The sequence below is a fragment of the Peromyscus eremicus genome, chromosome 8a (genome assembly GCF_949786415.1).
Source record: "Peromyscus eremicus chromosome 8a, PerEre_H2_v1, whole genome shotgun sequence".
Lineage (NCBI taxonomy): Eukaryota > Metazoa > Chordata > Mammalia > Rodentia > Cricetidae > Peromyscus > Peromyscus eremicus.
In genome coordinates, this window is record NC_081423.1 from 37,570,608 (window position 1) to 37,594,321 (window position 23,714).

General features: G+C 37.1%; 1 protein-coding gene and 1 non-coding gene across 3 annotated transcripts in view; both read left to right on the forward strand.

The window, feature by feature from the left end:
- Nucleotides 1-23,714, forward strand: part of Fnip1 (folliculin interacting protein 1) — an 84,611-nt gene that overhangs the window by 22,244 nt on the left and 38,653 nt on the right. For both annotated transcript variants that reach the window (XM_059270568.1, XM_059270569.1), the window contains exons 2-3: nt 9,103-9,229; nt 19,811-19,945. In XM_059270568.1, the coding sequence (XP_059126551.1) occupies nt 9,103-9,229; nt 19,811-19,945 (262 nt within the window). The remainder of the gene's footprint in view (nt 1-9,102; nt 9,230-19,810; nt 19,946-23,714) is intronic.
- Nucleotides 2,305-2,409, forward strand: LOC131918093 (U6 spliceosomal RNA). The gene has a single exon (XR_009380842.1). It is a non-coding gene; the product is annotated as a U6 spliceosomal RNA (small nuclear RNA).

Below are 23,714 nucleotides of genomic sequence, written 5' to 3' on the forward strand. Positions count from 1 at the left end.
CATATTGTCTCCTTCTTAGATTGTAGGTAAATATCCTGTTGTATTAGGCATTTGTGTTACTACATTAGTCATATTAGTACACACACAGAGAGAGGTACCCTTCTGTGTTGTGGAAGAACATGCTGATAAATGTTAAAACATAACCCTACTGAAAAACCATGTTTGTAAAGCAAGCTAAAAATGTTTCTTTTGTGAACTAGCCAAATAATTTAACATGATGGTTTTATTGAAGTTTATAATTCCAAAAGCAGGTTTGTTTGCTTGCTTGCTTCTCTTTCTCCCTCTTTCCATACTTCCCTCTGGAAGAGCAGCCAAACTAAGCAAAAGCTTCATAAATGGTAAGTAAGTGGCTGTACCATTGAGCTACATTTCTACAAAGTCAGTATTTTCTGCTAGACTTGTCTTATTAAATGCAGTGTAAGTGTTGAGATTAATGAGCTGGTTTTACATACTGACCATGGTGGTGCTGTGATTAATGAGGCTTATTTTCCATTTGCTGGTCAGCAATGTAGATAGCTTCTAAGATTTTGTGTATGGGCACACAGAAATTGAGAAAGAACCTTTTCCGTTTTCTTGTTTATAAAGTAAACCTAAATTCCTTAGGTGTGAACTATTGAAGAGCTGTGTTATAGCTATGGTTGCCTGATCCCTGTGCTCAGGATAGCTCTTACTTAGTCAAAGCACTATGCATAAAGTGACCCCTAGAAAGTTCAGTGTTGTGAGTGAGTCATGATCCCCAGGTGGTGGCACTATTTTGAGAGATATTGAAGGGTTGAGGTGGGGCCTAGCTAGAGGACACAGGCACTGGGGTATCTTCTCCCTCACCCTTTGTTGTTGGTCTTTGGTCTTTTTGGGGCCCTGCCACCCAGCTCCCAAATAAATCACACACGGAGGCTTATTCTTAATTATAAATGCCCAGCCCTAGCTTGCCTTAGTTTCTAGCCAGCTTTTCTTAATCTTTTAGATTATCCCATCTACCTTTTGCCTCTGGGCTTTTCCTGTTCTCTTCTGTAAATCTTACTCTTTCTCCGTGGCTTGCTGTGTGGCTGTGTGGCTGGCCCCTGATGTCCTCCTCCTTCTCTGGCTCCTAGGTCTTAGATCTCCCCCCAGTTTTCTCCTTCTATATATACTCTCTACCTGCCAGCCCTGCCTATCCTTTCTCCTGCCTTGCTATTGGCCGTTCGGCTCTTTATTAGACCATCAGGTGTTTTAGACAGGCACAGTAACACAGCTTCACAGAGTTAAAGAAATGCAACATGAACAAAAGAAACACATCTTAAAATATTATTCTACTACATCACTCTTTTCCCCTTTCCCTCCTCTTCCTTTTCCCCCTCCCTTTTTCACTCTCTCCTTTACCTTTTTCCTCTTTCCTTCTCCCCTTCCCCTTTTCTTCCCTTTTTCTCTCTCCCTCATCTTCTTTCTCCTCTCTTCTCTCCTTTTTTTACTTACACTGTCTCCTGCTTTTCATTTTCCTGATTTTATGAAGTGAGGAACTACCTCCTCCACTCTTGCACAAAAGTTAGCAGAAGTGCCTTAAAAACACTAAACATGGTAGGTGGTCTCGGTCTGTAAAAGCTGCCAGGTAGGGCTTAGTTTACAAGAATAATATTTAGATTGATTTTCACTTTGTCATACACTTTGTAGTAGAAGAGAAAAAAGTACCAAGTTACTTGTGAAATCCCACTCTTAAGTGAAACAAAAAAGTGGTATGTTACTTGCAAACCTGTAGAAATGAAGCCTTTTATAAAATAGGTTTTGTCTTCGGCATGGAACTCTTTAAAGACTCGCAGTGTCCCATGGTCCTGTTGCTAGGATTACACCTTTTTTATTGCAGCACGGAGAGGCTTTTGAGTTAAATTCATTCTTATGTCACCTGACAGTCTTGTGGTTTTAGATGAGTATGGTTCATTGCTATTATTAACCTGGCTTGGCAGTTGTACATAACTGGAGTTTTTAGGGATTTTGCAAAGTGGAACTGCTTAAGAAAAATAGAATGCCAGTAATGTACAGCTTAATTCATGATGCTATTTTAAAATATGTTAACACAAAATCACCTTATATCTAGTTATAAACTTGGTAATACATTTGCTTTAAAATGCATGGAGAGTAAAATTTAAATGTTAAGTTATTAGATGACTTCTTATTACTAAAATATTATGAAAAGTTGTGGTAGTAATTTTTATTATTTGAAGATTTTATTTTTTTTATTTTGTTGGAGATGGGGCCTTATTATATATAGTCCTGGTGAGCCTGGAACTGACCCTGTAGCTCAGGCTGGCCTCAAATTCTTAATCCGCTCATGTTCACTTCAGCAGCACATACTAAAATTGGAAAAATATGGAGAAAAGATTAGTGAGGCCCCTGCACAAGGATGACATGCCAATTTATGAAGCATTTCATATTTTTTCTTATTGAGACTGGCTACCACTGTAGTCAGAGGTAAAAATGTGGGATCCATATTCTCTTCTGTTGCATTCTGATAAACAAAGCTATTCAGTGTGTGAGAAACAGATGAACTAAACTGATTAGAGTTATGCTGGTGAAGTTTCTATTTTATTTACAGTTGGTAACCAAGAGTATTGATATTCTGTAGAGAGGCAGGCTCAAATAATGGGTTAAGTATTTAGGATTCGAAATTTAACTCTGTAAATGCTTCCTTTCACCCCCTCCCCCACTTGGTGGGATTGGTCACATGTTCCATTTGATTAGTGCATTATTTTTATAGTACCTAAGAGTAAAGATATTTAAAAATTTTGGTGATGATGGAGAATTTTGTTAAATCCTGATACTGACCTAATTGAAGTTGGTAAATGTGTTTTTATATACTAACAGTTTTCTAATTTTAGGACACAGTAATGAAATGACTATTGACTGAAAAATTCTAATCATTTTAAAAATTATTTGTAGATGAATTCTGGCTCATTTTGGTTAATGTTAACAATGCTAAGTGAAATGCATCTATTGGGACAAATCATGATGCTTTGTAAATGTATTAATTTTTCCATAGTAATTTTTGGTCAGACAAACTTTTCTTTTTGAAAAATAACTTGAGTCTAATAGCCCCTCTCCTGTTTTTGAATCTCTAGTATAAAGTCAAGGATTAGAAGAGTAACCCAACAAGTGTGTTCTGTTAGGAATTTGGTAAAATGTTTTAAAACCCTGTAAAAAGTTGTGTTTTTCACATGTTGGTGAGATTGGTTTGTTGATGACCCATTCTGTGACATCTATCACATTGTGTCATATAATGAAATGTTGGATAGATATTGTGAAATAGATTATTTATGGAACTTGAGTCTAGTAAGCTCAAAAATTAAATTATAAAGCTAGGATGTTGATCAGATCAAATACTCTTAACTTTGCCAAACTCAATATATTGCTCTTAACAATTAAAAAAAATTGAATGTCAATGTACAATACAATCTAGGTCCATCTAGGTTTTGGTGTTTATCCAGAATGTTTTTCTTAAGAGTATTTATAGAAGGTAACAAATTAGTATTTTTGTTGAGCCAAGTCTAATTTCTAGTTTAATTTTTTTTGTTTTTTTGAGACAGGGTTTCTCTGTTCAGCTTTGGTACCTGTCCTGAATCTCACTCTGTAGACCAGGCTGGCCTCGAACTCACAGAGATCTGCCTGGCTGTTCCTAGTTTATTTATTTTTTTTTAATGATGTATTTAAGGTACTACTTTATATGGAAGTTAAATCCACACTGTAGAAATTTCCTTAAAAGGCTTAAAATACCTTCTTAGGGGAAAATGCCAGTTATGTCCTTACTATATCTGGGAAATCTGGTTGTCAATGCTTTAACACAGATTTATTATTATGCACCATTAACTGGTAACTTGCTGTGTGGAATGATTCAGAGGCTCCATTTGAAAAGGTATTAAAATTACTTAATATGCTCCATTTGCAATCTAACTTCTGATCTGTGGCAGACAGGGACTTATTTGTAATAAATGAATGGCAAAGGATGTTGGAGTATCAAAAATGTCTTTTTGAGTGGGTTAACCTTTAATGACCACTGTATGCAAATAAAATTAATTCATTGTTAAAAAAAATTCTTAATCCTCTTAGCTCAGCCTCCTAATAGCTGAGATTATAGGCATGTGCTTTCTGAACTTGAAGAATTCTTGAGAATGTTTTAGACAGGTGTATCTAAAATATGTAATTTGTAAATATTATAAATTAGTTCTAGGTGCATGAGTTTTGATTAATGATAATGATTTTTATGCTATTTATTGCTTTGCTTTCTCATTATGTCTATACAGGAACACTGCAGATATTTGGAAAGTCATGTGTTTTTTTGTATATAACAAATTTTTTATAAGTAAATTTTAAATTAACACATATTAATTTATTTATTGGTCACAATCTAGTTATTTACATACCAAATGTTTTTTTTTAACTTTACTGACTTGGACCTGAATTTATCTGATAAGGTTCTATTATATTATCTCTTCCATCTTTTCTTTGTAGTACTTAGGTATTTGTGTCATTGTGATAGGGATTTCTGCTGTTTACAAAATCAACTTATTAAACATTTCTTCTGTGCTTTTACTTCTTTGTCTTCATCATCTTCATTTTCGACATCATCATCAGGTCTTCTGTATCCCAGGCTGGCCTTGAACCCAAGGAAAATGACCTTTAATTTCCTATCTTTCACCCCTAGAGTGCTATGATTACAAGCATAGGCTACTTTTTTTTTTTTTTTTTTGGTTTTTCGAGACAGGGTTTCTCTGTGTAATTTTGGTGCCTATCCTAGATCTCACTATGTAGACCAGGCTGGCCTCGAACTCACAGAGATCTGCCTGGCTCTGCCTCCCGAGTGCTGGGATTGAAGGTATGTCCTACCACCGCCCGGCCATAGGCTACTTTATTGGGCTTATAAAGTGCTGAAGTTTGAACACAAGGCCTCATGCAAGCATTCAACCTACTGCGATAGTCCATTTGTTTGTTGGTTTGCTTCTTTTTCTGAGACAGGATCTCATGTTGTGTTGCAGGCTGGCCTAGAACTCATTATGTAGCCCAGGTTAGACTCAAACTCTTGGAAATCCACATGTTTCAGTCTCTAAAGTGCTGGGATTGTAGGTGTGAGCTACTATACCCTGCTAAACATTATTGTTTCTGACAATAATGCAAGATCTGTAAGAATCAGAAAAACAGGCAGCTTTTTTTATGTGTGCTGTGTGGCTGCTACTACTTGAGAAAGCTATAGAATTGACCCACCTTTTTCCCCTTTATTCTTTATAAGGCTAGTTTTAATAAGAAAGCTCCTGGGCAAAAACAACAGTCTGTAGGCATTAGTTTTGATATCTCTGTGGTCTAGGAATCGGATTGTCATGTACTTTATTTGTTCAGCCTAGTGAAGAATCTTACAGTGATAGATAATTGGGCTAACCACTGCTAAAGAATTTAGGATATCTGACCATTAGTGGGACCAAAAATATTTCTCTTTAAAAAGTCTTTGTCAACAGTAAACAGGAACAGGGCTATGAAAAGACTTTTAAAAGTACAGAGGAAAAGGAAGAGATCATTAAGCTACAGTCTCAGAAAAGTATTTGATTTCTGAAACTTACTTGGAAAAATCAAAAATTTTTATGCAATTGGGTTTCTTAACAAGGTGCGTGGGCTAGAAGATAGAAACAAATCTTGGCCAGCCGAATCTGCTTTTCATGAGACTTTCCTGTTCTGATTCTAAATTTCATATCCTTAGTCATATTATTTTCATATTAACAAGTTGATCCTCTTTGGGGATATTATTTATTTTATGCTATGTTCTAGTATATTTTAAATATAATTTTTTGTTTGTTTTTGTTTTTTGGATTTTCGAGACAAGGTTACTCTGTGTAGCTCTGGATGTCCTGGATCTTGCTCTGTAGACCAGGCTGACCTCGAACTCACAGAGATCCACCTGGCTCTGCCTCCCAAGTGTTGTACTAAATCAGTTATCTTTTTGACATAATTTTTAAATGAATTTTCTGTATCTACTACAGATTTCAGAATTTACACCAACTTCCAGGACAGTGAAGAGGATTAGGTGCAGCAGTGATGGTGTGTGGGCAATCTGAGGAAACCACTGACATTTAACATTCTTTGCTTAAAGCAGGGCCATTCTGGCCACATTTCCTCAGATAGTGAAGTATAGATCACTCCTTTCTTGCTGTCACTTTTATTATCATTTAAAAATCAGGTCTCTGCCTGGGCTCAGTGTGCTGGGCTCTGCTGGCTCCCCATGGGAGACCTTGGTTTGGGGGATGTGGGGATATGGGGAGGCTTGGGAGAGAGGGCTGGGGGTAGGAGGAGGGAGGAGGGGGAATCTGTGGGTGGTGTGTGGAGTGAGTGAAAAATTTCTTAGTAAAGAAAAATGACAAAAAATCAGATCTCATTTTGTAGCCCAGGCTGACCTCAAACTTGTGATTCAGCTGGGTCTTCAGTCTAATTGTACCTTTGCTAGGGTTAGCACTTTCCCCTATTTTGATCATTTTTATTAGACTTTTGTATCTTAAGTCCTATAACCTAGTTCAGGCCACCAACTCGTATATGCTTCTGAAAATTAAAGATTTTAATTGAAGATTAAACAAATGATCAAATTTAAATAACTCTTTCATTCCTTCAGCCCTGCACATCCATCTGTAGTAATTTTCATTTGTAGGTCATTTTTTCCTTGACCTCATTAAATATATTCTACAGTTCATCAGGGACCTTCTTGGTAGTATGCTCTGTTCTAACTTTTCTAGAACATTGATTTGCCAGTTTTCTCTAGCTACATTTAAATTCTTTTTCTGTTCCTTCCCTTAATTTAGAAATATAAACATTAAATATGTTTGTTAAAAATGTTTGTATAAACATTTCTGAACATTTCATATCTGCATGCCTTTATCTTTTAAGAGAAAAGCCTCATAAGCTCACCTCTTCTGGCTGTCTAAGGTGACTGTTGGTCTTGGTTCAAGATAATTCCAGTTTCTTCCTGACTATGTAGGTTGCCTTTTAATTCAAAACCACACAGTTTACATGGGCAGTTATATCACCCCCAGTTTCTGTGTCATCCTCTTTGACAGGGAAGTATTTAGAATCTTAAATCTTGCTTCCCTTCTTCTCAGTCCCCCTGTCTGTTGTTACTTAACTCTCCCCTCTTTCCTCTGATGCTGTTCTAGTGAGAGAACCAAGCCCAGCAAATGGCGGAACTGCCAGATGGCTGACTTAGTATTTGTGAAGCTTCGCCTTCTTGCAGCATTTGGTTCTGTGCACTGCTGCTCTCCTCATCCTCCTTGACTTTCGTAAGCACTGCACTGTGAGTTTTTCTTCCTCTCTGGTGGCATGTCTGTACTGATCCTCCTCTCCACTCCTTTCTTAGCACTTTGACTATTTATGCCTTCGTTTCTTCTCCTAGCCTCATATTCTCATTATTTTCCTAATTTAGGCTCCATTGTTTCAGCTGTATTCTTGCAGTTTTCTGCTACACCTTCAGGATCCCCTTTGCTTTTCGCCCATTTATCTTTCAAAATCCTTTACTTTGTCTCTGCCCGATTCAAATTCAAGCACCCTGAAAGCTTCTAGAGAAAAAAAAAATCACCTGTGCAGTTTGTGGCCAGTCATATTCTCATGATTGTTAACCATGTGTAGGATTACAGGGTTGCTCAGAAGTCTTACTGTTCCTGGTCAACATAATTTCTTCCCAGCAAGTGCCGTACTCCTTTTTACTTGCCTCTCTTTCTAGTCTAATGCAAGAGTTACTTTTTGTTTTGAACTTGATCCTAGGCAAAGGCTGAGAAGGCAGTTCTTGAGTTAAATTCTTTAAACAGTATTCACTCCACCACTTCCTCAAAGACCTGTAATTTCCTCTCCACCTCAAACTGCATTGGAGTGTAAACATGTTCACATATTTCCTTTCTTAGTGACAAAACACCCATCGCTCTTAATTCTCAACTCCTTTCTTTTCTTGACAGTTGCCTTTTTTTTTCTTTAGTCCTGTGCAATCTGACTTCTGTTCTCCTTACTCCTTAGAACTTTCCTTGCCGTGATCACCAGTGATGATTCCAAAGCTGCTGAATACTTTTTAGTTACTGCCATTGTACTTTCTGTGGGTTCTGTGAACCCACTTCTTGATTTTCAACCTCTGTCATAGTTTTAGAGTAGAGTCCTGTTTATTGCAAGCCGGTGATGTCTAAGGATGGATATCTGTTTTAGCTTGATGTGCAGGGTCAGACTTCTATCAGTTTCCAACAGAGACATTCATCTTTAAATTGTGACAATGCACAAATAAAGGTCTGGTGTTTCCCCCTCCCCCCAAATATGTATTGTGAAGTGAAAAATGTACTTCAGCGTTGTCTTGATGAGACATAATAACTGCCCTGATCCACCTGGTATGTCCCTTCCTGTTGTACTTTCATGTTTCCTTGCTCTCTGAGGTAACCACTCTTCAAACTTTGGGGCTGTCAGTTTCCCTCCTCCTCCCTCCCCTCTTTCCCATCCACTTCTCCCAAACTCCATTATTGAGTTCACGGAAAGAGGGTAGCAGACTGGGCAGTCACTAGAGTACTACCTGCAGTTCACTTTTCTTTCTTTTTGTAGAATTTTAAATAGTAGCTATTCTCAGACTAAATATTGCCAGGTTCAACTTTTATTTAAATAAAAATGCAGTAGCTTTTCGTGTGCCTGTTTTACTCACAATATATCCCTGTTTTGACCTACAGCAAAACTATTTCTATTTTTATACTTCTGTGTTGTAGAAAAACAACTTAAAAATTAGTTAACCTTATATCATCTCTCCATGGGATCAGCATATTTTTATTAGTAATTTGTGCTTACATATATTTAGTAAGTTAATCCTTTATATAAATTGACTCTCTCTTATATGTTGATAGTAGCCAATTTTTAAAATTTTTTTGTATTTTTATTTTTAATCTAAAAATCATACCTATGTAACTTTTTAACACCTTGAACCAAATAGTGGCATTTTATGTAAAGATCAGGTGTATGTTCTTCAGTAATAATACAGCTTCTGAGTCTATCAGATAAGACTTTTAGTTATAAGAATTTATGTGGAGTATTTATTAAGGTAACTAAAGTGGATCCTTGTTGTTGTTTTTTTTTTTTTCCAAGTTGGCCCTTGCCAGAGTTTGACCCAAGCCAAATTCGACTGATTGTATATCAAGACTGTGAAAGACGAGGGAGAAATGTATTGTTTGATTCCAGTGTTAAGAGAAAAAATGAGGACACATCAGTATCGGTGAGTGTTGTTCTTATCTTGGGTATTTTAATAATCAAGAAAGAATTAATATAATTTCAACTATGGTAACTTTGTTAATACAAAACATCTCTAGCCTGTCTAAAATTCAGAGTCCTAATTTTGAGATGCTTTTTTCTCCCTTTTATTGAAAATAAACTTTTTTTCCCTCATATATCCTGATTACAGTTTCCCTTCCCTCTGTTCTTTCCAGTTCCTACTCACTTCCCTTTCCATCCAGATCTAACCCCTTTCTGTCTCTCTTTAGAAAAGAACAAGGCACAAGAAACAGATATAGATGCAGAGACCCACTTAATCACACACTGAGAAATTCCCTAAAAACATTAAACTGTAGCCATAATATAATATATACGCAAAGGACCTGTAGGGTAGGGAGGGATATATATATATATATATATATATTAATAAAAAATAAGATTTTTTTTTAAGCCATGACATTACATTATAAGACAAGGAACCTCTAAAGATGCCATTGAGTTCATTTTCTGTTGGCCATCTACTGCTGGATATGCAGCCTATCCTTAATAGTAGTTAGTTTCCCCAGTGAGGCTGCCTTAGAGAACATTAAATTTTCATTTGTAAGTGGCTATCAATTGGAGATAGCTTCTGGATTAAGGATGGAATTCTGGAATAAGAATTCCTATTTCTCCTTTCAACTTTAAGACCCCATCTGGTGCAGACCCCTACAGACTATACAGACCTGGTGCATGTTGCCTCAGTTTCTGTGAGTTCATATGTGTGTTAATCCTGTTGATTTAGAGTGCTTTGTTTATTTATTTTTTTCTTGGTGTCCTCCATCCCCTCTGGTTTTTATGATCTTTCTGCCTTCTCTTCTGCAGGGTTCCCTGGGCTCTGAGGGAGGGCTTTGATGGAGATATCATTTTATGGCTTAGTGTTCCAAGGTCTCTAACTCACTGTGTGTCTGGCTGTAGGTCTCTGTATTTGTTCCCATCTGCTACAGGAGGAAGGTTCTCTGATAATGGCTCAGCAAGGCACTGGTCTATGAGTACAGCAGAATGTCATTTGGAGTCATTTTATTGCTGCATTCTTTTAGAAGAATGATAGTATTTGGTTTTACCCTAGGTCCTTGGGCTATCTAATCTCAGGTTCTTTGTCAAGCAGTATTAGGTATGGATAGTACGAAAACCTAATACAGCAGAAGTTTCCTAAAATATGTACATATATAATGGAGGAGACAGATCCAACTGGATATCTCTTGTCACTAAATGAAGCTTCCATTACTGGTAATAGGTTATATTTAATTGAATTGTTTGCCAAAGGGGTCTCTTAAGAACCCCCAAACAACCAAGACTATAGGTTGTTCTCCACAAACTGATGGCAAGGCCTTATTGCTGAAGGTAACACCTACACAACTTATTGAACCTGGAGAAGTTGTGCTGGTGCCTACATAGAGCCTTCACCCTTATGTGCTAGCATCTTTGTTATAGGAAGATACTCTGCATGCTACCAAAGGAGAAATGTAAACACCAACCCTTTGATCTACAGTGATGTCCTGTTTGCAAGATATGCTAGAGCAATGTTGGCACAAAGCTTGTGGGATTAACCAACAAATATCTGATTTGACTTATGGTCTACTCCATGAGTTTTTGTTTGTTTGCTTGTTTGTTTTTTTAAGACAACACTTGGGTTACTTGTTATCAATCTAACCAGAAACTGTTTTTGTTTGACATTTATTCCCTTATACCTGTGGGTCACATCCCCTTTGAAAGTGGAACAACCCTTTCACAGGAGTCACCTAAGGCCATTGGAAAACACAAATATTTACCTTACAATTCATAACAGAAAAATTACAGTTATGAAGTAGCAACAGAGAATGATTTTTATGGTTGGGGGTCACCACAACATGAGGAATTGTATTAAAGACTCTCAGCATTAGGAACGTTGAGAGCTACTACCTTATATGATGATGTTGTTAAATATGACCTAGGAACTACTGGGAGCCTTATAGAGAATCTGGTTAAACCTCTGATTGTACAATCAGGGAAAGTGAGACCTAGAGAACGGAAAATATTTATCTGATGGTATAAAGCAAATTAAGTCTGCAGTCCTGATAACATACTTTCCCCTACTCTAAAGTGGAGGCAAGAACCTGTATCTATTCTTTAAACCTTCAACAACGTATTTTGAAACATTGTTATTAGTTTAGCAACAATAACACATTTATTTGGTTGGCCAAGAGAGCCTAGTGTAGTGTTGGCTACTGCCATTACATCTTAAGACATAAAGACAAAGTGCCCTGGGCCTCGAATGGGTTTCTCCCTCTTTTTAGGTTGCCACTTTCTACCAACATGCCAATAATCAACTGAAAACAAAATACTTTGGAGAAAGTTTTTTCTATCAGTTGAACTTTTTATTGAGAATTTTTTTTTTTTAAAGAATTGGGTTCATTTGAGATTTTTGACTTCTGAAAAAAACATGAATATGTCTGTCCTGGTCTGTTATCTTATTTACAAATGTGTCTTTAGCATCTGCCACAATAATAGGTGTTCATCTTTTTTGATTGCTAGGTTTTACTATATTGCACCTAATTATTAAGAATTTTCAGGGCGGTGGTGGCACACGCCTTTAATCCCAGCACTTGGGAGGCAGAGGCAGGCGGATCTCTGTGAGTTCAAGGCCAGCCTGGTCTACAGAGTGAGTTCCAGGAAAGGCGCAAAACTACACAGAGAAAAAAAACCCTGTCTCGAAAAAAAAAAAAAAGTAGTTGAAAAAATGTGAGAACATGCCATTTATCCTAAAAAAAAAAAAAAATTTAACCTTTTAGAGATTGTTCTTTGTGTAGATTGTTTATCCCCTTTCTCACATTTTGTAATCTGATGAAAAAAAAGCATCTATACAAGTTACCCAAGGGTTTATAAAATACTAAATACTTGGAGATTTAGTAGCCTGTGCCCTCTTCCTTTCTACATATAGCCTATTAGGGCAGGTAGATAATGAACAAATAAATCTACACATAATTCTAAATTGTGAAAGTACTGCGAAGAAATCTTATAGAACACTTAATAAGATGCCAAAAGTAAGGAACTTTCCATCAGTTTGAGTGATAGTCTCCTTTACTGAAAAAGTAAAATAAAAGCTGAAATGTGAAGAAATAACAGTAACAGCTGATGAAAAGTCTGCAGGGTGATTTTGGAGCTTGGCAAATTGGAGAATTAAAAAAAACCCACCTTGGCTGGAGTGATAGCAAATAATATGCAAAGTAGCTGGAGGTGAAGGTTGAGTAGAGATGAGGCAGGGGCATAGTATTCAGGGCCTTACGAGTTTCAGGGTTAGATGTTTGGATCATATCCTAAGTACAGAGGGAACTCACTGAAGATATCAAACTTGAATTTCAAAAAGTTACCTTGTCTGCTTTATGAAAAGTAGTTGGATATGATGATGGGGAAAATGTTTGATAAATCTACCATTTTAGTTTGAACAGCGTAAGTGGTAAGATACCTCAAAGTCATAGAAATGGAGATGACCAAGACCTTTGAAATCTAAAAACAACTATAAATATGATCATGGGCACTTCTTTGTATTTAGGCTACTATAAAACTTAACAAAAATTTGCTAAGTTTGACAGATTAACTAACATTAATAATACTCTTGCTTTTTTTAGTCCAACATTTACTGAGGTTTTCTTTGTGTCTGGTAATGTTTTGTTTTGTTTGGTTTGGTTTTTGGTTTTTCGAGACAGGGTTTCTCTATGTAGCTTTGCACCTTTCCTGGAACTCACTCTGTAGTCCAGGCTGGCCTCCAACTCACAGAGATCCGCCTACCTCTGCCTCCTGAGTGCTGGGATTAAAGGCGTGCACCACCATTTTACTACATTACAATGTCTGGCACCTTTATTTTGATTAATGTTGCTCATTGTGCATTTCATTTATTCTGCATCCTTTTTTTTTAAACCTTAATTTGCTCTGTACGTCTTGATTTATACTGTTTTCCAAATCTCTTGCCCATCTTTTCTGGATTGATGCTTCATTATTCTCTCCTGCTCATGTCTTTTTCTGTGACCTTTTTCTTTGCCTACATATATATTGATAAAGAGTCACTATCTAACATCAAGAAAATTTAAAAAATTTGTTAATTTTATTTTATTGTGTGTGGAAGTCTGATGACAAGTTTCAGGAATCACCCCTCCCACCATGTGGATTCTGGGGATGAATAGCAGGTACTTATACCAACTGAGCCATCTTGTTTGACCATAACAAAATAATGTTTAACTTTCTCTGTGTGTGTCTTTATTCAGACAGAATAACAAAACAGTACAGACTAGAAGGTCAGGATGGAGTGCTGGCATGTTGAGTTTTTGTCAGGTTCTCTTCCAGATTACAGACTGTTGATTTCTTGTAACCTCATATGTAGAAAAGAGGGTAAGAGCACTGTGAAATTGTTTCTGTATGGGTGCTGTTCCCATTATGAGATGCTCCCCCTTATGACCAAAGAACATTTATACCATCAGGGATTCATATTTTAACACCAATTTTGGGGAGACATGGTATTCATACTCCCAGTCCTTCTCTGTATCTGTTCCTTCTTTATTGTTTCTCAGTGTCTGCTAGTGTCTCTTTCTTTCTCTGTTAGGCTGTCCTTGGCGTCTGTTTTTGGTGTTTCTATCTCTTCTTACTCTTTTCTAGTGATCTTTCCATGGAGTATCTTGGTCTTTTCTCTTTCATAATAGTATGTCTGTTGGCTTTATTCCTTCAATGCTATGCACTTGCTACTCAACCTTATCCCCTCAATATCCTGTATCTCCCTCCCACTCCCACTGATTCCCATCTGTGTTAGTTAGGGTTTCTATTCTGTGAAGAGACACCATAGCTAAGGCAACTCTTACAAAGGAAAACATTTAATTGGAGTGGCTCGCTTATAGTTCAAAGGTTTAGTCCATTATCATCATGGCAGGAAGCAAGGCAGCATGCAGGCAGACATACTGCTAGAGAAGGAACTCAGAGTTCTTACATCTTGACTCGCAGGCAACATAAAGTAGTCTGAACTAGGTATAGCTTGAGCATAAGACACCTCAAAGCCCACCCCCACAATGACATACTTCCTCCAACAAGGCCACACCTCCTAATAGTGCCACTCCCTATGAGCTTATAGGGGACAATTACATTTAAACTACTACACTATCTTTTTCCCAGTTACTCTCCCTACTTTTCATCATTTTTGTTTTTGTGACCTGATGAATATCATTAAGGTTGCTTATAAGAGCATGGATTAGAGGTTATTTATGGGAGCATAGGTACCTTGCCAGCAGCTATACTACTGAAAGAATTGTCTCAGTCATCCAGAGGTAGAGACAGGCAGATCTCTGTGAGTTCAAGGCCAGTGTGGTCTATAGAGTGAGTTCCAGGACAGCCAGGGCAACAAAGAGAAACCCTGTCTTGAAAAACAAACAAAAATCTCGCCTTCCACCACCATTAAGTGCCTAAAGGTCCTCTCCAGCCTATAACAAGATGTTGACAGGTCTAGTCTTGTACAAATAATTACAGCAGCTATGAGTTTAAGAATGCTGTGACCATATCATGTCCAGAAGATAGTGTTCTGTAACATTCCACTCCAACCTCTAGCTTTTACATTCTTTCTACCCTCTCTTCTATAATGATCCCTGAGTCTAGGAGGGGTGACATAGACATCTCATTTATGACAGCGCATTCAGCAGCCACTTATTCTCAGCACTTTCACCAGTTATGAATTTCTCCATTAACTGCTGCCCACTTCAAAGAGATGATTTTTTTAAATTTTTTAAATTTTTTTCTTGAGACAGTGTTTCTCTGTGTAGCCCTGACTATCCTGGGAACTCATTCTGTAGATCAGACTGGCCTCAAACTCAAGGATATGCCTGTCTTTGCCTCCTGAGTCCTGAGATTAAAGGTATACACCAAACAGCTGGCTTAAAAACAAGCTTTTCTGAACAAAGCTGACAGTGTCACTACTCAGTGGGCATAAGTACAAATATTTAAAAAGTGGTTTGATGACATGTTCATTTAGCAAAATAAAAGTAGTAGGTTCCCAGCTAGAGCCAGACCTACTGAGGCATGGGCTTTTGACCAGGTTTATAGTACTAACCATGAATTCTCTTTGTAAGATGAATTGCTAAACAGTCTTATTAATAAAAAACTAGGATCCAGATATTGGGGTGAAAAACTGAGAGATCAGAGAAATAGGACAAGCCACAGACAACCTCACCTCACTGACACCTCAGTCTCCAAAGAGACCTACTTCCTGTATACTCACGCCTATATGCCTTTCTGTTTTGCCGTCTCATTTCTCTGCCCAGCTACATCACTTCCTCTTCCTACCCTGCTCTGTCACTTCCTTTTCTGTTTGTACAGATCTCCAGACATTTATGGTTAGTGCTGGGATAAAGGTATATACAACCACGCCTGGCTCTGTTCCTAGTATGGCCTTAAACTCACAGAGATACAGACAGATCTCTGCCTCCTGAGTGATAGGATTAAAGGCGTGTGCTACCATTGCCTGATCTCTATGTTTACTATAGTGGCTGGCTTTTTACTCTGATCCTCAGATAAACTTTATTAGGGTGCATGATATATTGGGGACACAATACATCACCACATCTCTTCTGTAAAACAGGCCTCAAATCTAATCAGAAAGCAGTAGGTTATCCCTGTAATCTTTACATCACTGTTTTACCAATGATAACATATTACCCAGCAGGTCAGTATTGTAACATTCAGGGTTTACTGCTGGGTAATACCACTTTCTTCCACAGTGGCCTTCATAGCACCTTCTGCATTATGAAAACTAGCCAGTAGGGAGGAATTTTTTTAGATCAGTTTCAAATTGAGTTCTCTGTGTCTTGTAACCAAAGTGTGTTATATTGTCCCTAATAGGATCTTACCATCCAAGAATGTTGGCAACCAAGAGCAATGGCAATAGCTTGTTTTATGTGGAGGTCTCTAGGGCTTCTCTTACCAGTGACTTACAGGGTGGTGGCCCATGTCTGGCACTGAAATTTTCATTTAATAACCCCTGTGTTAGTATTGCCCACAAATGCAGGATTCTCGTGTTCAAAGAGCTCCTTAAAAATATTTTTTTAGTTCTTTGAGAGTTTCATACAACATATTTTGATGACATTTACACCCCCTCTTCCCACATTGTATTTATATTCCAATTCTTCCCAAATCAACTCCACTCCCTGTGCACCCAACTTTTTGTCACTTACCAAAAAAAAAACAAAAAAAACAAAAAACAAAAAACAAAACCCTTCAACACCAATTTATGTTGCTCAGATATTCTTAGATATGTAGTCTTCTACTGTGACATGGTCAGCTTTCTAGGGCCTACACTCACAGAGAAAAGCATCTCTCTCCACTGTCAGCAGCTAATAGTTGCCAGTAACTCTACAGCTAGGAGTGGGATTGTGTGTCCAACTCCCCTCTCCATTCTGGGATTTCTTCTGACTTAGACTTGCACAGGTTTTGTACGTGCTGTCCTGACCACCTGTGAGTTCATATGTGTAGCTGCTCTGCTGTGTCCAGAAGATAATGTTTCTTTTTAATTATCTAATACCTCTGACTCTTACTCTTTTCCAGCCATCTACTGTAGTGATCCCTGAACCTTAGGAAGTACAGTATATGTGTTCCCTTTAGAGCTAAACATTCTACAGTCTCTTACTCTCTGCATCTTCATCAGTTGTGAATCATTTCGTTAATCACCATCTCTTGCAAATAGAAGTTTCTCGGGTGAGGGTTGAGAGATGTATTGATCTGTTGGTATAATGATAAATCATTAGGATTTTCAGTTTAATAATATGTCCGTATAGCAGCATAATAGTAGATAGTTCTCCCCTCAAGTCTGTGACCTGTTGAGCCATGGGTTTTTGGCTTGGTGATGATGCCAGATATGGGTTTTACCTTGTGGAATGAGACTTAAATCTAACCAGAAAGTGGTCAGTTACTTCCATGGTGTTTCATGCCACTATTGCCCCAGTGCACATGTCATTCTAGACCAGTCATTCTTGTCACTTGTAGGGTTCCTAGCTGGGAATGATTGCTGATTACTTTTCTCCTCTAGTACCTTGGATAGCACTTTCTAGTACTATGAAAAGTAGCTAGTAGGGCTGAAGCTTCCAGGTCCATCCCAGCATAATTTTACCATGTTCTGTGACTTTGGATGAGTTGTTTTCAGCAATAGGATCTTACTGTGTAGTTCTGGAAGGTAACCAAGACCAGATCTCCAAACAATAGCCTGTGTTGTTTGGAGATCTGTGGAACCTCCCTAGAAACAGCTCCAAAAGTAGAAACCCATTCCTGGCAATGGGCTTTTTATTTATGCCTCTCATGTCTTGTTGCCTTGTTATAGCATAACACATTTTAACACACACACACACACACACACACACACACACACACACACACACACACACATACACACTTTTAAGCTCTGTCCCCTTAGAGAATGTAGAGGCCAGGAGAATCCAATATAATGAACATATATTAGTTCTAGCCTCTAAATGATTTTTTCTAAGTTCTTTTATTTATTGAAATGATCCAGATCTTTGAGAAATAACTTGTCTGTGGACAGAGACAAGAAGAGGAAAAAATGAGCTTGGGACTTTTTTTTTTGGTGGGGGCAGCTTGAGATGGTTGAGACACATTATAGCACTTCAGTACTGTGGTTGACTGAAAATGTGCTTTGTAGTATGAGGTAAATAAAGCCAACTGAGTTTTATTTGTAATTACATAACAGACTTAGGCAATGTCTCTTTGCTTCATGTTTCTCCCATGTAAAATGGAGTATTTTAGTAATATCTTCCATGCTGAATTGTACATGAGGACTAGTATTTTGTTGGCAATACTTTGTTAGTAAGTAATACAATTATTAAGATATAGCCCAGGACATGTTCAGTTGATATCCCTGGGACACCTGCTCTTTTCTGAAGGGAAATGGAGGAGAAGTGGATCTAGGGGAGAGAGGAGGCAGGGTGCACTGGGAGGAGTGCAGGGAAGGGAAACTTTGGTTGGAAAGTAATATATGAGAGAAGAATTTTTAACAAAAGATATGGCCAAGGATACTAATACTAAATGGTATTAACAAGCATTTAAATGAAATAATATAAATAAAAGTATCTAGTGAAATCCTTGACTTCAGTTAGGTTAGTTTCCTACTTATAACTATACATCAATAAGTTTAAGTTAGTTCTCTAGACTATTGTAATTAGAAATTCTGTGTCATTATGGTTTCTCTTCCCATACCACAGATAGCAAACTAAGATTTAAGAACTCACATAACCTATTCATAGGATTTGAACTCAATGTATCTACTCAAACGTTTTAAAGCTCCTTTTACTTGAAACATTTGATTACAGATGACGTGGAAGTTATCTGTACCTTGTTTTAAAGAGCCTTTGGTGGTAATATAACTATAAAGTAGTTACTCTTCAGAAAATTGCAGTTTCACTCTGGTTGCTTCTTCTGAAAATCTGAGGTCTTGCACATGGAAGAATCAACATACTTGAAACTGATCAAGCATTGGAGTACGTTTTAGTGGTGTTACAGACCTAAATGAATTGCAGCTGTGCTAGTTGTGAGCCATGAAAGCTCCAGAGTTCAATGGGTTGGAGAAGAGAGGGAAAGGAATAAAGTAAAAGAAATGAGTCCTGGGGCTAGAAAGAGGGTTCCATAGTTGAAAGTACTTGCTTTAGTTCCCAACATCTCACAACCATCCTTCATTACATTTCCGGGGAATCCAACACCACCTTCTGGCTCTATGGGCACCAGGCACATGTATGGTGTTTAAACATACATGCAGGCAAAACGCAAAGATGTATAAAAGTAAATCTTTTTTAAAAAAGTAGTGAGTCTTTCATCTAGTCTTACTTGATAGCACAATCATCTAGATTTAAAATGTATTCTTTATCTGTTCTTCACATAAATACATTTAATTTTAGAAGATGAGACTTGGCACTAGAGTTGTATCCCAGTGGTAGAATCCGTGCCTACCATGCACATACCCCTGAGCTCAGGTCTTGAACTGCCCTCTCCAAACACAAAAGGTTAAGCAGGTATATGTGCCTATAATAAAATATAAATCTATTTTACGTTTCTCTTTCCTCACAGACTATGGTTAATTTTTCATGACACTGTTGTTTGTTAATTTGTGACATTATTGTTAAATTTAATTAGACATTTAAAACTTTCTCAGCTTTAGTTTCTAAGATAATGAATAGATAAAACTCCTAAACAAACGTCCTTAAATGTTCTCAATAATTTCTAAGAGTATAAAGTTTTGAAAATAAATAATTTCAAAATCACCATTATAGATTACTAAGTTATAATTAATGAATATTGTGTTAGCCATATAATAAAGAAAATTCCTATGGTTTAATAATGTTCTGAGAAAAAAAATGTACTCCAAATAGTACTGGAGGAAATAGAGAAAAATACAATATTGTATTAAAGTTGCATTATTTTCAATTATCTCATCCTTGTTTTATCCAAGGTTTTTTTTTTAAATGTTGCTTTTAAGTTTATCTATGATAAAAAGAAATGTATTGGACTATAAATGGGAGTATCCTCTGTGTTTCAGAAGCTCTGTAATGATGCTCAAGTCAAGGTCTTTGGGAAGTGCTGTCAGCTGAAGCCAGGAGGAGATAGTTCTTCCTCTTTGGATAGCTCTATCAATTTATCTTCTGATGTAAAAGACCAGTGTCCCAAGTACCAGGTAAGATCACACATCTATTCATTTACAAATCATTTTAATCACCTTCCTAGGGACCAGTGTCAGCCATGTACCAATGTACCTTCCTGGAGCCTACATTGTAGCTGTAGAGATGGATAAATTCATTAAATAAGTAAGTTTTTATAATTTTGAAAATCTTAGATGGTGAAATACAGAGGTCTATGGTATTGGTAGCAGATATTTTATTCATCTTTATCTTAATTCATATTATTGAGTACCCAGAGTAATTTATTTTTGTACCTCTTTATTATTAAATAATAAAATTAAAATACCAGTAAAGTTTGGCAATAGTAGGAAATTAAAGTGTAGTTACAAGGATTAAACATACCTCTTTGTTTTTCAGAAATAAAATGGTTTCTTTTTTTAGGCTAAATAAATCAGTAACTACATAGGAACTTGTATATAAGCTTACTATGTGAAATACTATCAATTTAGTTTCATCCTAAGTTCATATTGTCTACTGTGAATTTATGACATCCCAAGTTTGTGCAAATAAAACATACTTTGTATTTAGTGGTGCTAAAATAGAATCTTAGTCATTCTGTTTGTAAGAGATGGTTGCATTTGGGTGGAAATTTGTCCTTGTACCCATCGATAAGGCAATGTATGTATGTAAAAGGATTCTAAAGTTACTCAGATCTGCATGTTAGGAGGTGATTCACAGTTACACTCTTGTTTTTCCTTCACCTTAGGAACAGAATCTTAGCAAACACCTAACAATGCTTTGCCAAATATCACCTGTATAACTCAGGAAATTTACATAATTTGAGAGGTTTTCTTAATTTGTTAAGTTGTATAAAATTGCTTTTTCTGTATATATTATTTGATTAAAAATAAATATTAGATTTTTTTGAGACAGTTTCTTTGTGTAGTTTTGGTGCCTGTCCTGGATCTTGCTCTGTATACCAGACTGGCCTTGAACTCAAAGAATTCCGCCTGGCTCTGCCTCCTGAGTGCTGGGATTAAAGGCATGCGCCACCACCGCCTGGTAGGACTGGCTCTTCAGGGGCTTTCTCCTGCACGCAAAGTAATGATCAGATGCTGAGAACCTGATATTCTGTCTGAGCTGTGCTTCTCAGTCATTAATCTTGTCCTCAAGATTATGGTCAGGGCAGTCCTTTGACTGTACACCAGAATGGAAAGATACTCTCTTGTCTCAGCTCTTGTTGGCTAAGACTTCTCAACATCCAAGTGAACTGAAGCTAATCTGACATTGTCTTCTCACTTGTGCATCCCAGGGGGTTATATGTAAAGTTTTCAAAGCAGCAATATATGCAAAGCCAAGGTTTGAGGAAGGGAGTTTCGGGGAATGGGCAGCAGATGGTAAATCCAGGGCACTCAGGCTAAGATGCACTGTGGGTGTTGCTTGCTCTGCAACTGGGGTCCCACTTGCAGAGCAGGGGGCAGGGGGTGAATAGACGCAGAACCAAATGACACAGGCCTCTGGGAGGTTGTAGACACAGGCCTCTGGGAGGTTGTAAACAATCTTGTTTATTAAACAAAGGACCAAGGTAAGAAAATAAATAAGTAAATAAATAAATATTAGAAAACTGACCAAGATTGTAATGATCCAAAAGGTAGTTATTGATTATTATATTTTATGTCAGAATCCCACAAAATACACTTTTTTAAGTAAAAGCATTCAGTTATACTTGATATGCTAGATAAAATATGATCTCCAGCCGGGTAGTGGTGGTGTACACCTTTAATCCCAGCACTCAGGAGGCAGAGCCAGGCGGATCTCTGTGAGTTTGAGGCCAGCCTGGGCTACAGAGTGAGTTCCAGGAAAGGCTCAAAGCTACACAAAGAAACCCTGTCTCAGAATATATATATATATATATATATATATATATATATATATATATATATATATGATCTCCAGTAACTAGAACATTATGAATTACTTTCCAGGAGTGAGTATGTGGAATGAGCAGACCCTTTAAAGAAAGCATATAAAAGGCAGCAGTGATAACACACTTTGTTAATTTTGTGATCTTTATTATAGATTGTTTCACATGAAAATATATTAACATTATCTGATACTCACATTAACCATTTGGTGTATGCTTTAGCAGACAAAGAATTTTAATATCAAATTACATGATTTTATTAGATTGTCTCCACGGAATGCTTAATTGATGTGATTATTTAATAAATTAATCAGTGAGAAAGATAACTTCAATAACTCCTACTATAAATGAGGATTAGACTACTAGACTATTTCACAGACTATGAATTATTTTCCTTACATGACTAATCTGGAGTCATGTGATACATGGGATTTGTTGTTTTGACGATGTCCTCAGCAAAAGTCCAGGGTTCCTTTATCTTTTATATTCATCAGAGATGATGTGTTCTGTTGCCCAAAGAATAGCAGCTCCATTTCTAGTGATTTGCATTTGAATTTCATTAGCCAGTTCTTTAAAGTGCATGTGAGTGGGTAGTTCTGAAAATTGCTACTGCAAAATTGCTACCATTAGGCCAATCTTACATCAGTGAGTGCATCACCTGGCTTCAAGTGAGAATGTGAAATGGGATTTTTTGCAGTTAGACACATTGATGTCTTGGAACAAATTGGGTTTTGAAAATCAAGTAGAGACAGCTGATGAAATGGCTCAGCAGGTACAGGTACTTGCTGTTCAACCCAAGTTCCCTCCCCAGGACCCACATAATGGAAGGAGAGAATTGACTCCCAAATATTGTCCTATGACCTCTACTTTTGTGCTATGGCATGACTTATCCACACACAACCACACACACACATACATATGAATAATAAATATAATGATTTTTTTTAAAAAAACGGGATCTCACTATATATATAGCCTTGACTATCCAGGAACTTGCTATATAGACTATATAAGGCCTCAGACTCACAGAGTTGGTTCATCTCTGCTTCCTAAGTGCTGGGATTTAAGGCATGCACCACCAGCTAAATTCTTTAAAAATTAAGTAGAGAATACTTTGTAATTAGTGATATTTGCCATGGTGTATAAATACTAACTAAATGGACTTTTGATTTTTTAATGATTTTTATAATTATGGTGACAACAACTAAGGAATGATAATAATTAAGAGTTGGAGAAAAAAGACATTTTATATATGGTGACAACAATTAAGGAACAATAATAATTAATTCTTTGAGAAAAAAAGACATTTGATATTTCAAGTAAATTGCCCCCCCCCTTTTTTTTTTGAGACAGGTCTTACTATGTATCTCTTACTGACCTGGAACTCACAGAGACCCATTTGCCTCTCTCTCCTGAGTACTGAGATCAAAGACCACTATACTTGGCTTAAATCTTTTTCTTAATTAAACTTTTAGTATACAATGCTTTGTTCTTAACTATAGATGTGATGTTGTGCAGCAGATCTCAAGAGTTTATTCTCATTTCTTGACTGAAGCTCATTGATTAGTAACTTTATTTCTCCTTTGCCCTGGTAACTACCAATTCTATTCTTTGGTTCCATGAATTTGACTTTCTTAGATACCTCAGATAAGTGGAAGTGTATGCAATGCTTGTCTTTCTATGATTATCTTGTTTTATTTAACATTGCTGCCCTTAAGATTCATCTGTGCAGGCCTGGAAAGATGGCTCAGTTGTTTAGAAAATTTGCTGTTCTTCCAGAGGGCTTGGGTTCAATTCGTAGCACTCAAAAATGTTGATTTACCATCTGTAACTCTAATCACAGGGGATCTGGTATCCTTTTCTGGCCTCCCAGGGCCCCAGGCATTTATGTGGTGTACAGA